The sequence below is a fragment of the Saccopteryx leptura genome, chromosome 5 (genome assembly GCF_036850995.1).
Source record: "Saccopteryx leptura isolate mSacLep1 chromosome 5, mSacLep1_pri_phased_curated, whole genome shotgun sequence".
Lineage (NCBI taxonomy): Eukaryota > Metazoa > Chordata > Mammalia > Chiroptera > Emballonuridae > Saccopteryx > Saccopteryx leptura.
Genome location: NC_089507.1, coordinates 45306586 through 45329362, shown reverse-complemented (window position 1 = coordinate 45329362; position 22777 = coordinate 45306586). Strand labels below are relative to the sequence as shown.

The following is a 22777-nucleotide window of genomic DNA, read 5'->3' as shown; positions in this document are numbered from 1 at the left end:
TTCTATACTTTTCAGTCAACATTTTTGTAAATCTAAAATAGTTCCAAAAATAACATCTTTAGTAAAAAAGAAAAAAAAGTAAATGCTTACAAAGAGTTAAAAACTAAAGAAATATATAACTTAACCTGAATCTATTTATCGAACAACTTTCACCTCACCCAAAAAGAATCAGTTTGAAAATTTGTTGTAGTTCCCTCCAGACTTGTAAATATTTATACATACACACACACAAATGTGATCACTATAATAATGCTGTTATCTGTTGATTTTTTGCTTGCTTATTTGTTTTGACTTTATATCACACTCATCTTTCTACATCAATACAAAATTGATCTCATTCTTCCTGTGCCTCAAGAGTATTCCATTATTTGGTATAGCAGTTTATTCAACTTGTTTTCTACTGATGAAGAGTTATTTGTTTTGTTGATATAAACTGTGATACAAGTCTACCTTGTGATCAGCTTTACACATTTGTTCTTTTCAGCAGTAGAATGGTACCTCATTTACCACAAGCTAATCCCAAAGTTTTTGCTAGGCAAGAAGAACACTTTTGTGATTGTATGAAAAGACTTATAAAGTAACCTAATAAAAACATCGATGTGAGTAAAAATGTTTTCTCTGGTAGGATATTTAAGAGGCTGCTAACAGTGGTTGTTTTGAAGAAGGAGAGCTGAGTGACTGGGAGAGAGGTAAGGTATCAAGTTGCACAACATAACTCCAAGGGGATACCACACAAGTGCATCACAATGTCAGTGGCATGTCCCAGAGTTAGGAATGCAGCTTCTCTACTTTCTGGATTTTAAACTGTGTGCCTATATTAGCATTCAAAGGGTCATATTTATTTATTTATTTATTTATTTATTTATTTATTTATTTATTTAATTTAAGTGAGAGGAGGGGAGATAGGGAGACAGATTTCCACATGCCCTGACAAGGATCCACCCAGCATCCCCCATCTATGGCCGATGTTCTGCCCATCTGAGCCCATGCTCGCAACCAAGCTATATTTAGTGCCTGAGGCAGAGGCTCCACAGAGTCATTCCCAGCACCTGGGGCCAATGCAGTTGAACCAATTGACCATGGCTGTGGGAGGGGAAGAGGAAGAGAGAGAAAAGGGTAAGAAGGAGAGGGAAGAAGCAGAGATGGTCACTTCTCCTGTGTGCCCTGAACAAGAATCAAATCTGGGATATCTACAAGCTGGGTCAACGATCTACCATTGAGCCAACAAGCCAGGGCCAAAACATTACTTTTTAAAAAAAGAAAATACTATCTGAGGATAATTTGAAATGACTTTTTTTATTCTTTAAACAAAATGATTGCCCTCAGACTATAACTAACAGAACAACCCAAATATGATATTAATCTGTACTTATGCTTCAAATTTAACCTTACTATTGTCAAATCAATGGTGAATTATTAGGACAAAACTAGATGATGATATCAATATGTGTCATTAAATAAGAAAAAAGGATTTCTGGTTACTTAACTCTCTTACCTTAGATACAGACTCACTGGGCACTATGCCCAGCAGCAAAACTATACCTGTTCATGTAGTGTTTTGCTATGAAGAATGACTAGCTCATGGGATATGGTCAGAAGTAGTTGGAGACTTCTGGAAAGTTCTAAAAGAGATGAATATTTTCATTACTTGTCTTTCTCCTTCATCTTGTTCAGAGGTTAGTATGAAGTGATGAGTGGAACGTAAGTAGCTATCTTGTCAGACTGAGAATGGAAGCCCATGTGCTAAAGGTAAGAGTGCAGAAACTCAGATGAAGTCTTGGTTTTTTGATGTGAAGTTTTCATGCTAATCCTGGACTGCCATGTTTGTACTTCTTTTTCTGTTTGAGAATGAAGCCCTGGTTTGTTTAAGTTACTATAGTTTAATTTATGTTACTATCAGCTGTATAAAACTCATACATTTGATAAGGAAAATTATCAAAATTATTTAGTGGTACAAAAATATCATTCGTTTGGTTCTAAGCCATCAGGCAACTACTTTGCTGCAAATTACCCCTGAAAATTTCCATGTCTTTTTTGACCTGTATCAGAAAAGTTAATGTTACTCCCAGACAGTAGGATCTTAAATCTGTAATACCATTTTTAATATCTTTCTCTTTCTGGTTCACTAGGTTGTCATAAAGTTGTTAAAGCAATAGCGATGTAAATTGGTGCATATTCTCTTATTTGCACAGTAATAATATCTATGTATAGTCTATGAATTTAAAACTTTTCTGAAGCTAAACTTCTGTTCAGAAAGCAAGGATCATTAGAATAAACTTTAAATAAACAGTTTCATAATTATGTAATCCTTCAGGCTTTGATTAGAAAATTATAAGAGAGAATACCACTTGGTAAAAAAGTGAGAAAATACTTTCGTTTTAGATGAAAATATTTTATTTAAAAACAGAAGAGCTTTTTCATAATCCTTACAAAAGTACTTTCTGAAGCTTTTTAACACCATGTATATACAAACAGCATCTAGGACATTTCCATTATTTATGGAAAATGTTAAAATAGAAGAGCCAGTCATAAATGACCTTGTAAAGCAGCCATCTCAGCTTGACCTGCAACATCAGCTACAGAAATTTTGAGAGATTCCCAGAATGATTTTTTTGCATGTCAAAGCTGGATTTCCATCATCACCATCTGTCACTGTCCTTTGCAGGTTTTTGAATCATTACATTTACAACCTGATCTGTCCAAACTCTTAAATACCTGTATAATTTACTCTGCTTACATATAGTTCTACAGACTTTTGAGTCAATGATTGCTTTATAACCACACTTAATGACTCCAACTTATGGAAGAGAATTCTTATAACTTCTTTATCTAGAGAAAGTGACTCTGGATTTGTAGATAGAAGGCCCTTTCCTTGATCTCGATGTCTTTTAGCAATAGGTTCAGGGCACCAGAAACATACAGGGTGCAGATTTATATTTTCTCTCTTACTGACACAAATCAAGTGCAGATTTATCAAGCTGTGAAATATATTAAGTTCACATGGTTTTAACAAAGGGTTACCAAACCCCAAGAACCTGCTGTGATTCAAACTACTTTCAGATGTCCTTTTAATTATATTAAATGAAAGTTTGGGTTGGCTTTGATGCTTATGGGCAAACACTGAAATCTCTTGAAAGAGCTGCTAAAAAGTACTCCCTGTTGCTGTGGTTAATATACTACATTGTATGCACACTGCTAGCCAATTTATTCTAGCCACTTTAACAAGGCTATCCAGCCTGACAGGCCACACAGAAGAGTATAGCAAGTCAAGCAAAGCACAAATCATTAGAGGACTCGGAAAGTTGTTTGACATGCACCATGGGGCTCTTTGTCACACAGCCAATTAAGTGACCAAACAAGGAACTCGAAAATACTCATTAATTTTTTCGTAGCAGTATAAATGGGGGTTAGAATTCTTCTTGTCTTATACACTAAAGGCACACAAGTAAAACTGGCATAATTCAATTTGCACATTGTCAAAGGTGCAAGTGGCAACTCTGGTTCACAGAAAATCTGGATTAAAGACAGAAAAATGAAAGGAATTGGTAAAAATGTTTAGATAGTAATACAATTATAGATATCTGGACCTTGGAATTTTTTATATTAATCAAAAGTTGACATTATGCCTGGTCGGTTGGCTTAGTGTAGAGCGTCAGCCTGGAGTGTGGATGTTTTTGATTCAATTCCTGGTCAGGGCACACAGGAGTGATCATGTGCTTCTCCACCCCTTCCCCCTTTTCTCTCTCTATCTTTCTCTCTTCCCCTCCTGCAGCTAAGGCTGGATTGGTTAAGCAAAGTTGGCCTTGGGCGCTGAGTATGACTTTGAGGCCTATGCCTCAGGCGCTTAAAAATGGCTCCATTCCTGAGCAATGGAGCAGATGGCAGAGCATTGCCGCCTAGCGGGCTTGCTGGGTGAATCCTGGTTGGGGCACATGAGAGAGTCTGTCTCTCTGCCTCCTTTCCTCTCACTTAAATTAAAGAAAAAAAGTTGACATTACTATTATCCTTGAAAATCTAGATCATGGTTCCCCAAACGTTCTACACAGGGGGCCAGTTCACTGTCCCTCAGACCGTTGGAGGGCCGGACTATAAAAAAACAACAACTGTGAACGAATCCCTATGCACACTGCACATATCTTATTTTAAAGTAAAAAAACAAAACGGGAACAAAAATAATATTTAAAATAACAAGTAAATTTAAATCAACAAACTGACCAGTATTTCAATTGGAACTATGGACCTGCTTTTGGCTAATGAGATGGTCAATGTGCTCCTCTCATTGACAACCAATGAAAGAGGTGCCCTTTCCGGAAGTGCAGCGGGGGCCAGAAAATGGCCTCAGAGGGCCGCATGCAGCCCACGGGCCGTAGTTTGGGGACCCCTGATCTAGATCATCATTTCTGAGCAGATTCAGTGGCACGTCATGGCATTTCCTTCTTTGTGGAGACTGAACTTGAATGGACCCCTGAGTTCCATCTTCTCAAGGTCCTCCTCCTTCCTTCAGGTTGCTCTTCAGTCTCTATTGTTGGTTTCTCTTCTTTCCCTTCAGCTTTTAATGTGACAGTGTTCTGGTGTTCAGTCCCAGATTCTTTTCTCTCCTTTCTCTACACTCACTCACTTGACCTCATCTAGAACATCAGTTGTAAATGTCAAAGTGAAAAATTACCAAGTGATTATTTCAAGCCTGACATCTCAGCTGAACTTCAAGCTTTTGTATCTAACTGCATATTTAACCTCTATATAGCATATCTAATAGAAATCTCAGAGAGATGGCACAAATAGTGTAATTTTTCTGTCTTTCTCAATAGGTCACAAATTAGACCATCTCAATAAATGGCGATTTCATTCTTCAAGTTGCTCAGGCAAAACACTATCTGTCACTGTAACTTGTCTCTTTCTGACACTTTGCATACAATTCCTTAGAAAATCCAGTTTGTCTTGTGGGTGGAATGCAGAGCGCATTCCCAGCAGCTGTGGCTGATGCAATGCTGTGAGAATACTCCAGCTCCCAGAAGCCTCCTGGGCACACCCAGGAAGGGAGCTCGCCCGCTATAAGGAAGTGACTTAGCATCAACCACGCAGCTCCCTGATCTTTTCAGCCATTGGCTATGAAGGACATGCTGTAACACCCTATAGGCTGAACCCATGTATATAAGCTAGCTTACTTCCTGAATAAAGTGGATCTGCATCACTGAACCTGGTCCCTGGGGTAGGTCTTTGCATCTCCATCTTCCTCACCCCGGCAGGACTTGTCCACAACTGGCGCCCAACATCGGGCAGGGACCTAACCGGCATCCAAGGGACAGATGAGTGACCCTCTGCAATGGGAAACCTCCCCCACTCTCGAGCCCCACAGGCTTGAGCCCTGCATACCTTATTGCAGAGTAGGCGAGTTGAAGTTTGTGAAAGGATCTCGGTACTTACCGGGAGATCCTCTCTGGTCTCAGTCCCTGGATTAGGGACATGCCTCTCTGGGACCCGGATACTTGGGCCCAAGCTTTCCAGCACGTCTGTTCAGCTGAAGGATGGGCCTTCCCTCAGCCTCCTTCCTGCCCTGCTAGCGATACACACCTGCCTGACCTGTGCTCCTGCTGGGGACCCTCCGTCGGTGCCAAAGATATTGCAGGCTGCCTCTCTCTCTGAGGAGCCTCTACCTCCATATTCATCCCCCTCCACTGAGGAGGAAAGTAGTTTAGCCTCCGAGTTTGACAAAATCGCTGCTGAGCACACAGAAGCAAAACCAACCGAATTGCTAACTGCGCCATCAGCTCTGCCGCTGGAAGAAGCAAAAGTCGCTACTTATGCATTCCCTGCTGGGGCTCAGTGTCCCACCCCAGCCTCTCAGACGCCATTTTCTACCCAAGCTTTAATTCCAACACTTGTTCCTGCTTCAGACCCATGGGCCAGCCTGTACGCCCCCATGTGTCTTTTTTCTTTCTGTCTGTCTTGTCTAGTTTTCTGTAAATCTTGCTCTCTCTCTCTCCCCGCCCCTCTCTCTGAAATGACGCTGGAAGGACTCAGTACAGCACAGTGGCGGGGATCACAACCTCTTTTAATGCAAGGGAGAGGTTATGCTTGTGTTTTTTAGCCAATATGGATCCCAGGATCCCCCCAAGCTGCTTGACAGAGTTTCTTGGGCACCCACTAAGTGATTCAGTCTTCACCCGTCCAAAGCCACAGCCCTGGCCTTCTCCACACTGACTACGCCTGAGGGGAGGAGGTCCTCAGCACTCTAGAAGAAGACCTTCTGGCCGGCGTGTGCACCCACCACCTGGGGGGATGTGGAGGCTTTGGCGGCGCGGGCCCAGAGAATTGCCCCTGGCGGGCCCCCAGGCCCTGGTGCTCTGTTCTTGCTTATGTGTGCTATTGTGACCACTATCTCCCAGATGCAGGCGGCCGCAGCCCGGGGCTCGATCCCGTCAGTGCAAACTGGTGTTTTCAGTTCATCTTTGGAGGATGAGGAGAATTGGACCAGAGTTGTGATTCACAGACTCCAGAAGGTAAATGGCAGCAGTTGCTGTGGGAGGATGAATGGAAGCCAGGCTTGCATCACCAAGTGGCCGCTGGAATGACAGGGAGTGCCTGCTAAGCCACTGGTGGGTTTGCTGACATTTTGAGACATAGAGGTGAGTGCCATCATGCTCTCCAGAGCAGAGATGGAAATGCTGACTGCCATTGCCATGTGCTCTTCTTTGGGACAGTGTAAGACCTGCCAGGACAGCAGGGATGAGGGGGGTGACTGGATGAGGCCCGAGTGAACACTGGCTCCTTTGTTGGATGGACTTATGGATTTTGGACAATGTGAAATACCCTGATGAAAAAAAAAATACCCTGATGGGGGTGGGGAGTGGCTTTGCTGGAGGCCCTTCCCCTGCCCCAGGAAGTTTTTCCCATGGCTAGAAAGAAGGCCGAGGACATTCTGTGCTTTTGGCAAAGTGCTCAGAGACTGGTGAAATGTACCTTTGTAATTGTTGAAATTGTATGATTTGTCATGTTGTTGTAATTTGTTTAGTGTGCCTTGCAACCACATGCAGTACACAGCCCGTGGCAAGCCATTCGTTTCGAGTTTGGATGCTGGGACCCTTGTGGGAAGGGGGTGTGCATGAACCTATGTCCATTTTTTACAATCAAAATGAAACTGTGTTTAATGGCACCTAGAAGGTCTCTGTAACACAATGGGAGAAAAATGACATCCCGACCCCTTGGAGGAATCCCCTGTTTTAGACCCCTGTTCTATTTCCTAACTAGTCAAACATTACAGAAGTTTGCCTAGTAATGTTTAATCCAGCTAATCTATTAGCATATAGTATAATAGGTATTATAGTTATTTTAGTTCTAGTAGGGTTCCATTGCATAATGCGTAGCATTCATAAGCTACAACAATAGCAAGCTGTCATTCATCAAGTCCAATTGGCCTTAATTAAAAGAGAAGGGGGAGATGTGGGTGGAGCACAGAGCACATTCCTAGCAGCTGTGGCTGATGCAATGCTGTGAGAATACTCCAACTCCCAGGAGCTTCCTGGGCATACCCAGTGTTGGTCAAATAAGTTTATAAATATGATATATATGTTTGCTCGCTTGTGACTTATTTTGGGTGTGGGGGACAGGCTATAAGCAGGCCAGGTTGTTGTAGCCTAAGGTTTGGTTTTAGGACTAAGCTTTCCCCCACACCCTTGACTGATTGTATGGTCTGGGTGGTGCACTCTCATGAGGAATCCAATTATGCCTTGGATAAGTGACTTTGTATCAGAGACTTCCTTGTTTGTATATTGGATTAAGGGATTTTGGTTTTCTACACTATTAAGTGGGACAGACCAGGAGCTGGCTCACTCAGTTCCTGCTATCACGATTGCAGGGGCTTCCCTGATCCCTTGCCCTTCATGGGAGAAGCTGGTTTTCTGCTTTTCCCTTGTCTTCTTTTGTGGTTTGCCTGTCTTGGTGAGACACCAATAAATAGGATGGCCCCCCATCCTCTGACTCCGCCATTTCTTTATCGTCTGCCCGAATCCAATGGGAACCTGCATGTGAATGGCCACGATGGCGGCTCCTGGCCTTACACCCAGGAAGGGAGCTCGCCTGCTTTAAGGAAGTAAATTAGTGCCAACCATACAGCTCCCTGATCTTTTCAGCCATTGGCTATGAAGGACACGCTGTAACATCCTATAGGCTGAATCTGTGTATATAAACTAGCTTACTTTCTGAATAAAGTGGATCTGCATCACTGAACCTGGTCCTCGGAGTCTGGTCTTTGTGTCTCTGTCGTCCTCACCCCCGGCGGAACTTGTCTACATTGTCTCACTTAAAAATAATATCTTGAATGTGAATAATTATCTCGGCTTCCCACACTCATATTCTAGTTCAAGTGACCGTTATTTCTAATTTGGTCAAGTTGTTTCAGCTCTTAGTTTTCCTGCTATAAACTACTCTGCACTTTTTTTTTTTTTTTTTTTTACAGACAGTGAGAGAGTCAGAGAGAGGGATAGATAGGGACAGACAGACAGGTACATAGAGATGAGAAGCATAAATCATTAGTTTTTCATTGTGCGTTGCAACACCTTAGTTGTTCATTGATTGATTTCTCATATGTGCCTTGACTGTGGGCCTTCAGCAGACTGAGTAATCCCTTGCTCAAGCCAGTGACCTTGGGTCCAAGCTAATGAGTTTTTGCTCAAACCAGATGATCCCACGCTCAAGCTGGCGACCTTGGGGTCTCGAACCTGTGTCTTATGCATCCCAGTCTGATGCTATATCCACTGCGCCACTGCCTGGTCAGGTTACTCCCCACTTTTTAAACTTATCAGGTCATGTCATTCCTTGGATCAGAAACCTACAGTGCTTTACACCATCTTTCTGAATAAAACCCAAGGTCCTTGCATAGTGTATCCGATCAAGCCACTCCAGAGATTTATGCACTATTACCCCCTTTCCCATCTCTCTGCACTGGCTTCATGGAACACCATACGCAGATTTCCAACTCAGAAACTGTCTTTTTGCTAGAATGCTTTTCCCCCCTGAATATCTGCATAGTTCAGTTCCCCTCCTTTAGAGTTCTGCTCAAATATCATCTGATGTATTTTCTGCTTTTGTAGGAGAGAAGAATTGGCCACTCCAAAATATGTTTCTATAGCATAATAATTATTTTAAGCAAGTAATTTTTAAGAAGCAGCAGGCATAGGAGAAGCTCTGAAAACTAAGTAGAAAAGACATTTACATTTATAAAGGAACTCTCCATTTGGAAAAGTAGTCTCTCTGTCTACCAGGAAGACAAGAATGACTCAGTCTCTAGAAACTCTTATCAGCGAAGACAGTGCCTTAAATCTATGTAACAACCTACCCTTGTTTACTGTGTTTTTCTTGGTTACTTCCCATAACTGACTCTTCACCCCTTACATCTGTCTACTTTTGTATTTAGCTGAGAATTTTTTTAAGGTGATAATTTCAGCCATTTGGTGAGTTACCCAGTTTTTCTGAATCTCTCTCATGTATACAGGGTATATAATTGTTATTAAACTTTTGTTTTTCTCTTGCTAATCTGTTTTACTTGTGTACTAGACCAGCAAAGAACTAATTTTCTTCAAAGAGAGAAAATTTTCCACTGCTACACGTTTTTGTTTTATCTCCTAAGTATTTATTATCTCATATCCCATATATTTCTTATACTTAGTGTATTGTTTTTATTCTGCCACTAGAAATTTCACCCTAGGAAAGAGAGTAGGGATTTGGTCTGTTATTTGCAATGCCACATTTCCAGGAATGATAAGGTTACTGGGCACATGTGCTCAACTATTAATTATTGAATATTTTTGTTGTTAACCACATCTGATATTTTTAGTCAAAGACAGATTGTTGCTTAACCAGGCAGTGGCACAGTGGTGCAGTGGATAGAGCATTGCCCTAGGATGCTGAGGACCCAGGTTCGAAACCCCAAGGTTGCCAGCTTGAGCGTCAGTTCTTCTGGCTTGAGTGTGGGCTCATCTGGCTTGACTGTGAGCTCACCAGCTGGAGCATGGGCTCGCCAGCTTGAGTGCGGGATCATAAACATGACTGCATGGTCACTGGCTTGAGCCCAAGGTTGCTGGCTTGAGCAAGGGGTCACTGGCTCAGCTGGAGCCCCCAGGTCAAGGCACATATGAGAAAGCAATCAATGAATAACTAAAGTGTCACAACTATGAATTGATGCTACTCAATCTCTTTCTGTCTGTCTGTCTGTTTCTCTCTCTCTTAAAAAAAGAAGACAGCAATTGTTTTGGCCCTCCTGGTACTTAGGAGAGAGATCTCTCATGTATAATAAAGATGAAACAAATACAATAAATAAAAATAAAATGAGCCAATTTTAGTTCCAAATTTAAAGAAAGGCATGTTTAAAATACTTTGTCAGTTAAAAAAAAAACACATAGCCCTTCAGCCTTTAAAAAATAGAAATAAAAGTAAGGAGAAAATAAGTTAGAAAGGAAGGAAACCAGGTGTTCGCATGTTTGTGTGTTTGTGTGTGTTAATCTGAATCTACCGGTGTTTTCTGATCAATTCTCACTCTGACTATGCAGGTAATAGCAGGTCCCAAAGAATAAAAGAATGACTCAAAAGATTCACATTGATAAATATATGTACTTCTAATCCTATTAAGCAAGGCAGGCTGCAGACTATCTAGGGAGTACATGCCACTTCTGAAGTTTGGAGGACAAATGCTGAGAAGAACTATAACATATTTTTTTACCTAGAAAAATGTCCTGGCTTCAAAGCAGTGAAAAACAAATGTCAGTAATACTTAATAGTTCCCGCTGAACATCAGAACAGTTCTAACACTACTATTTAAAAGATGGGAACTTGGGGTTGAAAAATGAGAAAAAATGTAAATCTCAGTTCTTGTTACGTATATACAACTGGGACGCAGCTCTTCTTTAGCTGACTGAGGCCATCCTCCACTTCCAGATTCTCATGAAAAAACACTGGCTTTTCTTTGGAGTCGTATTATTTTGTTACTGGTTCATGGATTACACTCCCAAATGTCCCCTGACCCCATTTCATGACTAGAGTTACAAACTTCTGCAATTCACTTGTATGAGGATGCTTATAGTCAAAAAGACAGAAAATATGTGTCAAAGATGTGAAGGAACCAAAATCCTCACATATTGCTGGTAGAAGTTAAAATGTGCAACTACTTTAAAAAAGTTTAAAACTTCCTCCTTTAACAAAGAGCTACTATAGTTTCTACTTGTTTATTCTTCTCCCAATATAATAATTTTTTATTCAGTCTCTTTTGAAAAAATAGTACCTCAAAGCAAATTATGTTTGTATTTGATCTTAATATATAGCTAGCTGTACCAATAATTACCATATAGCCAATTTGAATTGTCTAAAAATAAATAGAAAAAAACATTTTACTCTATACTACTCTTGAAATACAGTACAATAAATTAATAAATAGAAACTAAATGATATATCCTGACTCTTCTCACCAAATAATAAAGTCAGTTCTGCAATTATAATATTTTAGGAATTAAGAGGATGACCTTGGGAATCAGGAAGAACTAGCTTTGAGGACCCCTCAATTATTATTATATGATCTTATCAAAGTCATTTAATCCTCCCTGTGCCCCATTTTCTCTACACCAAGTAAAAAGTAGCAATAATTATATCATAAAATTGTTGTGACTATTCATTAGGAATTTATGCAAAATATACTGCATTTTATATGACAGTCACACAATCAGGGCCTAATAAATGTATTTAATCTTAATAATGAGGTATTATTGTTAATAATAAAATAATAAATTGGTGTTGAAGAAGCACTGATTACATATCAGAAAAGCAGCATCAGTGCCATCAGTACTGCCTGTGTGACCTGGGACCAGTCATTTTATGTCTTCAAATCTTGGCTAATTTGTCATCTCTCAGGTTTTTTCTGGTAATATTACTTCATAGTAGCTATGTAATATTACATGTAACACAGCCTTACTTATCTTGTCTGGCACTAAACATAAGACTCTCTTCTTACATAATGGCATATATTATGCTCAAAATATGGTAGTTATGTTGTTTACTATAATACATGTCAATTTCTAATTTTTGGTTTTAGGATTTTACTATGATATAAAGTTACAATTAATTAAAGAAAATAAAATATGTTGAACCCGATACATTTCATCTTTTAAAATTCCTTAAATGCCAAGCATAATGATTTTGAGGAGATACACATACTATTCTAAAATTTAAAGAAGCTACTTTGCAATTGTTTCCATATGGATCAAGTTACCATAGCTGACAGTTGACAGTTCAGATCTCACTGGATTTGGTGAAATAAACAAAAGGTAGGAGGCAAGAAGAAATGGAAGATGGATCTAGCTAATTTATAAAATAGGCACTGTACCACTAAAACATTAACAGCTAAATGGATTTAGATATCAAAGTCAACACTAGAGAAATATCTGTGCAAATGGAAAACTCATTTTTTAAAGAATCCCATGGTGACTAAACAATTATATATTTTTAAATATAATACATATCGTGTTTCAAGTATATGTCACACCTATTTCATAGAGAGCTCAAGATAGACTCTGAACATAAAAAAAATTGGAAATATAAACAAGTCTTTAAAAGTATAATAGACTAAAGATTAAAGTATTATTCACTCTAGAATTTCATAGAATAATAATCTACATAAAAACAAAAAGAAGTGATGCCATGTATTAGTGAGCAGAGCATTTTCACTTCACTAATATTTTGTGTGTATTTGGTGTTATCAAGATGTTTAGTCAATAGCTGAAACATTTACCCATAGCTAGTCAATTATAACACCAGGAAATCAGCCTCTGAATAAACTATGCTATTAATTTTCCATCAGAGATTCAAGTTTGAATGACCATGCATTTCATAGATTTAAATACTGAAAGGCTAATTATCTCCAAGGCCCCATTAAGGGGAGAGCATAGATTGCAATAAAAAACAATCCTAAAATTGCTCAAAAATGATCTATTGCTTTCAGTGTTAAAAATGCTTTCATTTCTCTATTGCACACACTAAGAGGATTGGTCACACATATACAGTACATTAACCGCCCAAAGCTGTGTTCTTTCCTAGAATCTTAGAAAAATAAACCCAAACAGTTTCTTATATACAAAGATTGATGATTTTATAAAGTAAAGTATAAAGTAAAAGCTTATCTTCTTAATATCTGTTTGATATCCAAATTACTATTCTTTTCCCTTTTAAATGACTCTCACAAAATACTCTCATTGTGAAAAAAGTGATATGGTTTCATTTCTGGACTGTCAATCTGAGAACGAGCATCTCTCCTTATAAATGCAAATGGACTTCCTCTTTAAAAATGTTATGATATATATACATAAAGAGTGAAGTTTATAGCCACACTACTTCATAGTTTTCCTTCCTTCCTGATGAAGGAGACATTATACCACCCCAAGTTGTTCACTTTGGCTTGTGGATTATTTTGAGTTGAAGGCAGTTAAGACCTAGCAGAGTCAGGAAAAATTTTACTTCTCCTTAACCACCAAAAATAATTTAGAGAGAGCCTATACCAAAAAGAGAGCTATTACCAGAAATAACGTGTTTTTTGTTTGTTTGTTTGTTGATCTGAAACACTTGTCTGTATGGCAGTGCAAACATCTGTTTACCGAACATCTGACTTCTCATTCTTAGTGACTTGCCCTCCTCCTCTTTGAAGTCCCAGGCCCATTCTTTTTCTTAGTCCAGGATGGCATATAAACTCAACCGCAGGACTGCTTCGCGTCTCATGTCCTCGAGGGACTCCCGTATATACAGAATTAAAATTCCTTTCTCCTGTTAATCAGTCTTATCACAATTTAATTATTAGACCAGCCAAAGAACCTAGAAGGGAAGAAGGGAAATTTTTTCCACCCCTATACTTACTGCCTGCCTGCCTTCCTTTCTTTTAAAGAGAACTATAAAGCTTGTTCTAGATTTTTTAAAAATATACACAGAACTCATAAGTAATGGAATGGTTTTTACCTTGCTTCTAAAACAGACCACAACATGTTACCTGGAGAAAAATTACATTTACATTGGGATTAACCTGCTTCCAATATGTGGGAAAGGAAGATAATCACAGCATATGTTAAACATTCTGGTATAAAAGCATGATATTCCAAGTACCCTGGGCTAACCACTAATGACTTTGATTGTCATTTCTGAATGACTTGCTAATCAAATATTAACTGGCCCTATGTATTAATGAAATACCTTTAATATACTCCTCCATGAAGAAATTAGAGAGTCACATATAACACCCAACTCACCTTTTAGTGATGATCAAAATTCTCACACCCTAAGCCACAACTCCTTCTTACTCTGTGTTTCTCTTGCATGACGAGTATTGGCATTGCCACATACCCTACTGTATGATTTTTCCATTCCCACCCTTCATGCCCTCCCTGAAATTCCTTTAGTTCAACAGTTTTTATCATAATTTTTTAGATGCCCATGCATTCTATCACCAACAGACAATTCAACAACTTAACACATTTATAAAAATGCAGAAAGTACCTGGACATAGGCTCTGCAAGAGCGCTCTCTTTTCTGAAGCTGAATCCAATAAGACAGCAGATTAAACACAGAATAGAAAAAACAAGTTAGTGACAGAAGAAACCAGAAAAATAAAAGAACACATCTACACAAAACACCTTATTTTGTTGTGCACTACTTTCCAGAAGAGAATGAAAGCTAAGCATCAGCAAAACATAAGCCGTGGCTCGAATAATAGTAGCCGACACCCTTGCAGAACAACCCAAGTGAAAACTGGATGGTGTAAGGCTGTTAATGATGGAAAGAAGTCTTAGAATAAATTTAGTAGAAATTAGTTAAAATCAATATATATCATTCATTTGAAATGATATATTTCACATCTGGCTAGTTATTAATTCATGGGCAAAAATAAAGATATATAAAGTTAAGTAACTTATGACAAAAATTTGGAACGCATTTTTCATAGATAGCATGTTGTTTGTGGTTTACAGATTATACAGATAGTTAATATGCAACCACAAATTCTGTGTTCAAACATACAAAAAAAATCTGTGTATCAGGAAAATAGAAATGCCCATTTATTACAACTACTTGATTCTAAGGGACAAATACCAAGACATAAGTAACTTTTCAATAAAAGAACGTGAACAATACCCCAATTTATTACTCCTTTTATTTCTTAAAGAATTTCTTTTGACAGCTTTGACCAAATAAAAATGTATACATTTTAGAAACTTCTGTGGGATAAGAGGTCTGTTTTTGTTTGTTTATTGGCATAAATAATGTTTTATTGAGCAAAAAGTTAAGAGCAAGTCATGTTGAGTCAGTCCCAAACATTTTCTGCTTAGTAATAAAATGAATAAGCTCATTTGCCCTCTGTAAATAAATAGCCTCAAAATTTATAAATTAGATTGTGGTTTTGCTACTTTTTCTTATTTTTTTTTCCCCTTCAGGAACCTTGATTGTTGAAGGAGAAAATTACTCAGTTTTAAGAAGCTGTTACTGTGATGCCTTTTGTGTGGCTATCACTCTCCTAACTTCTTCAATGAGCATAGAGCAGTTACTCCACTAAAGAATTAAAGGAGGAATGAGAGCAAGTAAATTGCCAGGGCTGTCACTTGGATCACTGACTCGCATCTTGGTTCTGCAGGACTCTAAACCCTCCAGAATTTCAACATGCAGCCCAACTGAATTATAAGGAGTTGACTTTGCAAATATGATAGGTTATAACTGCCTAAGGGAACAGTGAGAACTACAGGAAATGAGAATAAACCAGCAAGCATGTGAATAACCTTTGCCCTCCCATCTTCTCACCCCACCATGCAAATTAACATATGAGAAACCACATTATATAAACAATTGAAAAGAGCCAAATTTGGGGGGGGGGGAGGGAGGATAAAAAGAGAGTATTAAAAAGCTTCAGAAATGGAAATTTGTCCATTATGTAGTTATTTGATATTCAGAGGAGGCAAGCTGATTAGCTGTAGCCAGTTAGAATGTGACATTAATTGCCAGCTTTACCTGATACTGTCAGACATCAGCACCATTTTTAAATAAAGATACAAAGTATTGCTATAACAAGTAATGTTATGGATATGTAACATTAATAGAAATTACTACTTGCAGTACAATTGTGATAACAATAGCTGGCAGCAATATTCATTAATAGCATCCAGTCAGCCTGGGTAGTAACACATTAAAATCACAGCATGCACAGATTACACAGGCAACTGTCAACTATAGTCTACTAGGAGCTTGGTCTGATTTTATCAGGATTTAAGTAACAAAAATAACTCCTTTATGCTCAGCATAAAAAGAAACACTTTAATAATAAATTGTATCTAATAGATAAAACTGAATTTGTTTTCTGAGGATGAAATTGCACACAAAAAATTTATTTGCCAGATAAAAATTAGGCTTTCCAATGTCCTACCATCACTATTTTAATTTTTTTTCCATTTTAATGAATGAGAATGCTTAGATCAATTAGACACAAAAGGACTAAATATATATATATTAAAGGCCACTCCGCAAAGTCATTTTTCATTCTAAAAGCAAATGTTCACTTAGGGAATTTAATGAAGGGCACTGTTGGTGACAAATTCTTGCTTTTTAAGTAGTAAGATTATCATGATATTCAAGGCTTTAATATTTAGCTTGAATAACTGATCATTACTACACAAAACCTTTCAGGGAAGACAAGTTATTTGATGGTAGCAATTCTAATATCTCTTAACCAAGAGATTATATCTTCATGTGATATTTTATTACATAAATTATATTTCTTATAAATATTTAAAATTTTACATATTTATATATAGTACTTATATAGTATATAGTTATATCTAACATACATAAAATACTTATATAGGTACACAATGTATACATTTATATTTATAAATATAAATAAAATATATAAACTACATGTTCTCTGAAATTTAAAGAAATGAAAGTTTCATTATTTACAATTCAAATTTGCTGAAATGTAAACCTTATAAATTTTCCTGTAGTGATATAAAAATCTTAGCAATTTATATATCAAAAGGAAATAAAAATTAAAACCTAGTTACCTTCCCCATGAGTTTTTAAATGTAATATTAATTAGATTAAATAATTCATTTAAAAAATATCTATAATGAATTGCTAATATCTTTTCTTATTGTGGCTATTTTCTAAATTTCTACAAATTGATTAGACATTTGTTTTATTGTTAATTATTTTAATATAAAAGTTTGAAGAAAAAACAGAAACAAAATAAATCGCATTATTGATCCTGTCAGAGTTTAACATAAAAAACAGAGTAAACACTATGAAAATTAGAATTGTAAATTCAAAATATATAAAGAGATATTATCCTTCCTATTTTTTGGATTAAAAGCTAAATAGGATCATAATTACAATGAAATAGTGAAACAAAATAACTAGGTATCTATTCATGCTCTTTAGAATGATCTGATTTTATTAGCAAGAAATTAACCAAGGAAGTTTCACTGACTTTACTACAACTTTAAAGATATATATTACTAAGGTCTTTACCTTGTTCAAGCTGCGTGCGGCACTATCTTTTCCACCAGGGGTCAAGTTCCGGAGTTGTACGTCTAGGAGGCCTACCAGCTGATCCATGGCCCGAACAGAGTAGGTGATGTCTCCAGCATTCAGATGATTTCTTGTTTGTTCAGCCAGCTCTCTCGCAATGTTGGCAGCTGTCTCTCCAGATTTCAACTACAATTTTGAAAACAGAATAAGAAGGAAAACCATCTTAATAAGTAATATTATTGGTCTCTGTGGATACTACTTTGCATATAACTTGTAATCATTGAGCCAAGACATAGTTATTAAACTCCATCTCATCTGGAATACATTCCCTGAGTTTTCCTGCTAATCCACTTTTTGAAATAGCATCTGACTTGATATTCATATCTTTATGAAGCTACCCCGGAGGAATCTTACTTCAAAAATCTGTTCTTACCTTAATTATACATTGGGGTGGCCAAGTCTATATGCCCTATGATATTTTTCTCTGTGAGTTTCTAAACTGGATCTTGATGAGTTCACATTATGAATCTCCAGTCATATTCTAAATTCTCAAAGGCAAGTACAACTTTTTTATTGTGTCTAATTTAGCACTTAGTACACAATGAATACTCACAGGCTGTTAAGCTCTGAAAATTTTATCCTAAATAAAATCTCCGCTTTTCAAAGTGGTCTTCATCTCCTTACCTACAAAGTAGAGATTTTGTTCCCCAAGTACTAGATAACAAATTATTGCTATTTCTAACATTTTCCTTTTCTGAAAAAGTATAGAAAAATTTCAAGCATATTCTACAAGAATATAACAAATTGCCATAACTTCAAAGATGTTCAAACTGATAAAGCCTACCCCTTAATCACATGAGCAGATCTGATACCTCTGGGTAATAAAAAGATAGAAATATCTTGCCTTATTATAATTTAAATATATATATTATCATTGTCAGTATTTAGAAAATATTTTTTTCTTAAATACAGTCCAATACAGAACTAGGAATTATAAACAGAAAGATCTGTTCTTTTTAAGGCGATCTACCTAATGGGTATTTGGAAAGCTATAAATCATACAACTAAAACTCTTAGTCAAGTAGTCTATCATTGTTTACTCTGAGATGGCTCAACAAATGTTTGTAGCAGGACTGAATATTAAATAACAAACAAATTGGAGTGAATGACACATCTAAATTATTAATAATCATATCCTCAAGTATAGAGAAAAGAGCCTAATTTAAAACATTTAAAAAATGTAGTAACAAAATGTTGGCAAAAATTTATGGAAATATATATCACCCTCATAAACCATTACTATATATTGTATAGCTCCATGTAGAACAAATCATCAGTTGAATGTATTTGGTACATATTAAAAAGCCTTTTTTCTAAGCAATAGTTTAATTGTGTTTATAGAATAACTATTGTTTTACTTTGTTAATCACTATGTTCTTGTGTAGTTGCTTTATTACCATTGTTGTTTTTGTTATATTATATTGTTAAAATTCTGTTTGTTTATTGCCTCATACTACTTTTTTAATGAGAAAATATCTGGGCAGATGGACCAGGGGAGTCTTTTGGTTCACATAAAGGGACCATGTTTAAAAAAAAGGTTCAGATCTACTGAACTAAACCATGCATTTTCTTTATTAATACAGTATTTCCAAAACTAAAGATATAAGCCCTGATTTTCATTACATCTCAGGGAACATTATAAAAAATATATTTATCAGACACAGAGAAAAATAAGAAATAATAACACTGGTATTTTCATACTCTAATTCTATTTTTGTTTTTCTGTGTTGATGTACAAGCACAGTTTTTAATATTACTTATTACAATATCGGGGTGGATCATGATAAAGTGGAATAGAAGACCTATGTAATTCCTTTATATAAACATTTAAACATTTTCTGTATATTAAGAAAATAAAAAGTTGAAAATGTAGATGACTAATCAGTAAAAATATTGCCGTTCTCAACATAAAAGATGTTGGTGCTGACAGATAAAAACAGTTAGTAAAATATGAAAACTATTAGTACATAATCTTGAAAATCATAGCTACATTTTAGCAGTGAAAGGGTGTTTATTTATAAAGAACAAATCTAATTATATTCACAAAAGAATTCCAAAATTCAATATACACCAACAAGAACGTTGTGGGAAAAACCTAAAATACATACAAGTTATAAAAATGTTTATAAGAAAAATATAAAAAGTATGTTTTTAAAGTAAAACAAAAATCAATATAGCTATTCTAACCCCTTCTTCCTCTTATAATTGAAGAAATCATAGTAAAATTACTGAATTTGACAATTCAAAGGGATACTTGTTAATCCCTGAGTAGGTAAATCACAGGTCATATAGCTTTAGTACCTGGGACACTCACATTCTACCAGTTGCGATTGGGACAGAATGTTATTGTACTTAAGTTTTATTCATCATAAAGTTCATACAACTCCTTATCACTGTCAAAACTCCTATCCATTCGCTTGTCCTCATCTGTGTCTGATGATGAATCACTGTCTTCAACAATGAGTGCAAAACAAGCGCGAAAAAGCGGGAAATGCAAGTAAAAAAATCTACAACCACTGTATAAGACACACGCAATTTTTAGACCCAAATTTTCCGAAAAAGAGTCCGTCTTATCCATGAGGAAATATGGTAATATCTCATTTTCTAAAAGTTGAATGAATATCTGCCTTTACCTATAGTTTCAAGAATTATTTATTTTGTCTATATGTTCATCTGTTCTTTAACCAAATTTGAATTTCTAACAGCATTGTACTAACCATAATTTCTAACAGGATACAAAGGTGAATACCATGGTTCCCAATAACATAAGAAGTTTACATACCAGCAAGGGAAAGGGCTGTTAATACTTTAACGGCAGAAGAATTTCATTTCAATTTTATGGAATGCACATATAGAATTCCAGTTTAAGGGCATTTTGACCTGAAGTATGAAGTTAGGGAACACTTTAGGAAACGCTTCTCCGAGGAAGACTGTTTAATCTGGGATGGACTACAAAAGAAGAATTCTGGCTGGGATGAGGGTGGGGGCCTCCAAACAGAAAGAACACCTTTTAGAAGGGAGGGGCACACTGTCAGGGGTTTAAGCAGCTCAGGAGCTGAGCAAGGAGCAGACTAAGCCCCCCTTTGAAGGATGAAGATTTTGAGAATTGTGCTAAGAGCAAGGTAAGGTAGAAAAGTATCTAAGTAGGAGTGTCCCCAATAGGATCTGTATTTGAAATCAAACTCAGGAGGATGATTCAGGATTCAGGGAGGAATTCAAGGAGGCCTGCTCCGAGGCTGAGGCCCAGCAGGAGAGCTGATGTGGATGAGGGTAGCAGCAGGGAAAAGAGGCCTGGCTTGGGGAGAGTTACAGCGCATGGACAGGCCCCCTGTCTGCTTGCGTGTGGACTGGGAAGGAAAGGACAGCACCAAGAGCCACTCCCAGGCTCTTTGTATCCACGACTCAGTGGTGGCGTCCCTAACTGGGGTCTCCCATAGCCACTGTGACTTCAGCACTCCTGGCTCAGTGACAGGTCGCCTTTCCAGACCAGTTCTTCACTGATCATATTCTTCCCAGCGGCCTCGGGAAGCTACTCTACTGTATTCCTGATGTTCTTATTTGTCTCTCACCACTGTTACCATGGACTGCAGTTATCTCATTTCCATGCAAAAATGTACACATATCTTTCATCTGCCTCAAGTCTTCTATGCAAAGAGGCAAGATAGAAATCAAGTTATTCTGCATATCCTAGCTTATAGACCTCGTTAACACGTCTATCTCTAACTTTCCTTTTACTAAATGCTACTAAAACTATTTCTCAGAAGTAAGCACATTCACACTGAGAAGTCTTATGAGTTTTCTGAGGATTAGTAAATTAATGCTTATATTGAAATGGTGGAATTATAGCTAGGACTTAAATAGGTGAGGGGAAACACTGCAGCTTTAGTTAAGGACAATAATTATGGCAGCGATAGATACTATTTACATTTCAAATTCTGACACAAGTAAAAACAATTTTCTTTGAAATAAGCTTGATACTTTATGAGATTTATTACATCAAACATTAATCGGATACCAAACCAATTCATAAAGGAGTTACTCCTAGTGTTTAAGTATATGGCTACCGTTTCACCTAAAGATTTACCTATTTTGCTATAAATCTGAGTCAGGAAAGTATTTAAACAATGAAAGGTTTTTATCTGACAATGGAAAGAAGATTAAATAAGTTTAAAGTTTTGAAAACCCTCCCAAACTCTGATAAAAATTAATAAGCAATTTGCTTTCATTTCCTATTCTATGAGGATGAAAAGAATGAGGAAAGTAAAATCTAGGTGACAAGATTAAACCTAGTCTTCCAGGGCAAATAACTGGCTCACTCTATATTGCAAAAGGGCAACAATATTTTTTAGATATGTACATCTTTCATTTAAAATTGCAGGAAGAGCCCTCCTTAAATCTGTCGGTAGCTTATGTACAAACAAAAGAGACACTTCAGTTTCCTAGGAATAGAAAGACTATTTCCCAGTGACAATTCATGTATTTCTTTTCTGTATAATGCTTGGACCAGGTAATGAAATAGGAGGCATACCTCACTTTACGTATAAATAAATATTCACATATTAAAAAGCTATTAAAAATTGAAAAAAGACTGGAGAGACTATAAAATGCAACAAATTCTTTAAAGGTATCCAAACTAGAAAATATAAACTCCTTTTTGAAAATCTGAGTCTAGGCCTGACCTGTGGTGGCGCAGTGGATAAAGTGTCGGCCTGGAACTCTGAGGTCTCCAGTTCAAAACCCTGGGCTTGCCTGGTCAAGGCACATATGGGAGTTGAAGCTTCCTGCTCCTCCCCCCTTCTCTCTCTCTCTCTCTCTCTCTCTCTCTCTCTCTCTCTCTCTCCTCTAAAAAATAAATAAATAAATAAAAATAATTAAAAAAAAAAGAAAATCTGAATCTAAGAAAATATGGAGGTAAAAAAAAAATGGGGGTAAAAAAAGATCCAGATGAAGCCAGAGACTGAGTTTGGTAATCAGTTGTTAAGAAAGATGAGAACGTGGCATTTTGCCACCTATGTTTGAGAAAACAGACCTCTGATTTAATTGGTTGTCTTTCAATAAAAACTGAAAAATATTTTTAAAACATGAATATAAAGCTATGTCTATCTTTCTATTCATCCATTTATTTTTTTACCTACCTTTCCTTCTACTTATCTTACTGTCTGACTATCCACCCACCAACTAG

At 37.0% G+C, this 22777-nt stretch overlaps 1 protein-coding gene across 5 annotated transcripts in view; it reads right to left on the bottom strand.

The window, feature by feature from the left end:
• Nucleotides 1–22777, bottom strand: part of ADGRL3 (adhesion G protein-coupled receptor L3) — an 838394-nt gene that overhangs the window by 135483 nt on the left and 680134 nt on the right. For 3 of the 5 annotated variants that reach the window (XM_066386326.1, XM_066386327.1, XM_066386328.1), the window contains exons 11-12: nt 17536–17721; nt 14521–14559 (exon numbers count right to left, since the gene is read on the bottom strand). In XM_066386326.1, the coding sequence (XP_066242423.1) occupies nt 14521–14559; nt 17536–17721 (225 nt within the window). The remainder of the gene's footprint in view (nt 1–14520; nt 14560–17535; nt 17722–22777) is intronic. The other 2 variants (XM_066386329.1, XM_066386330.1) reach the window with 1 other exon arrangement.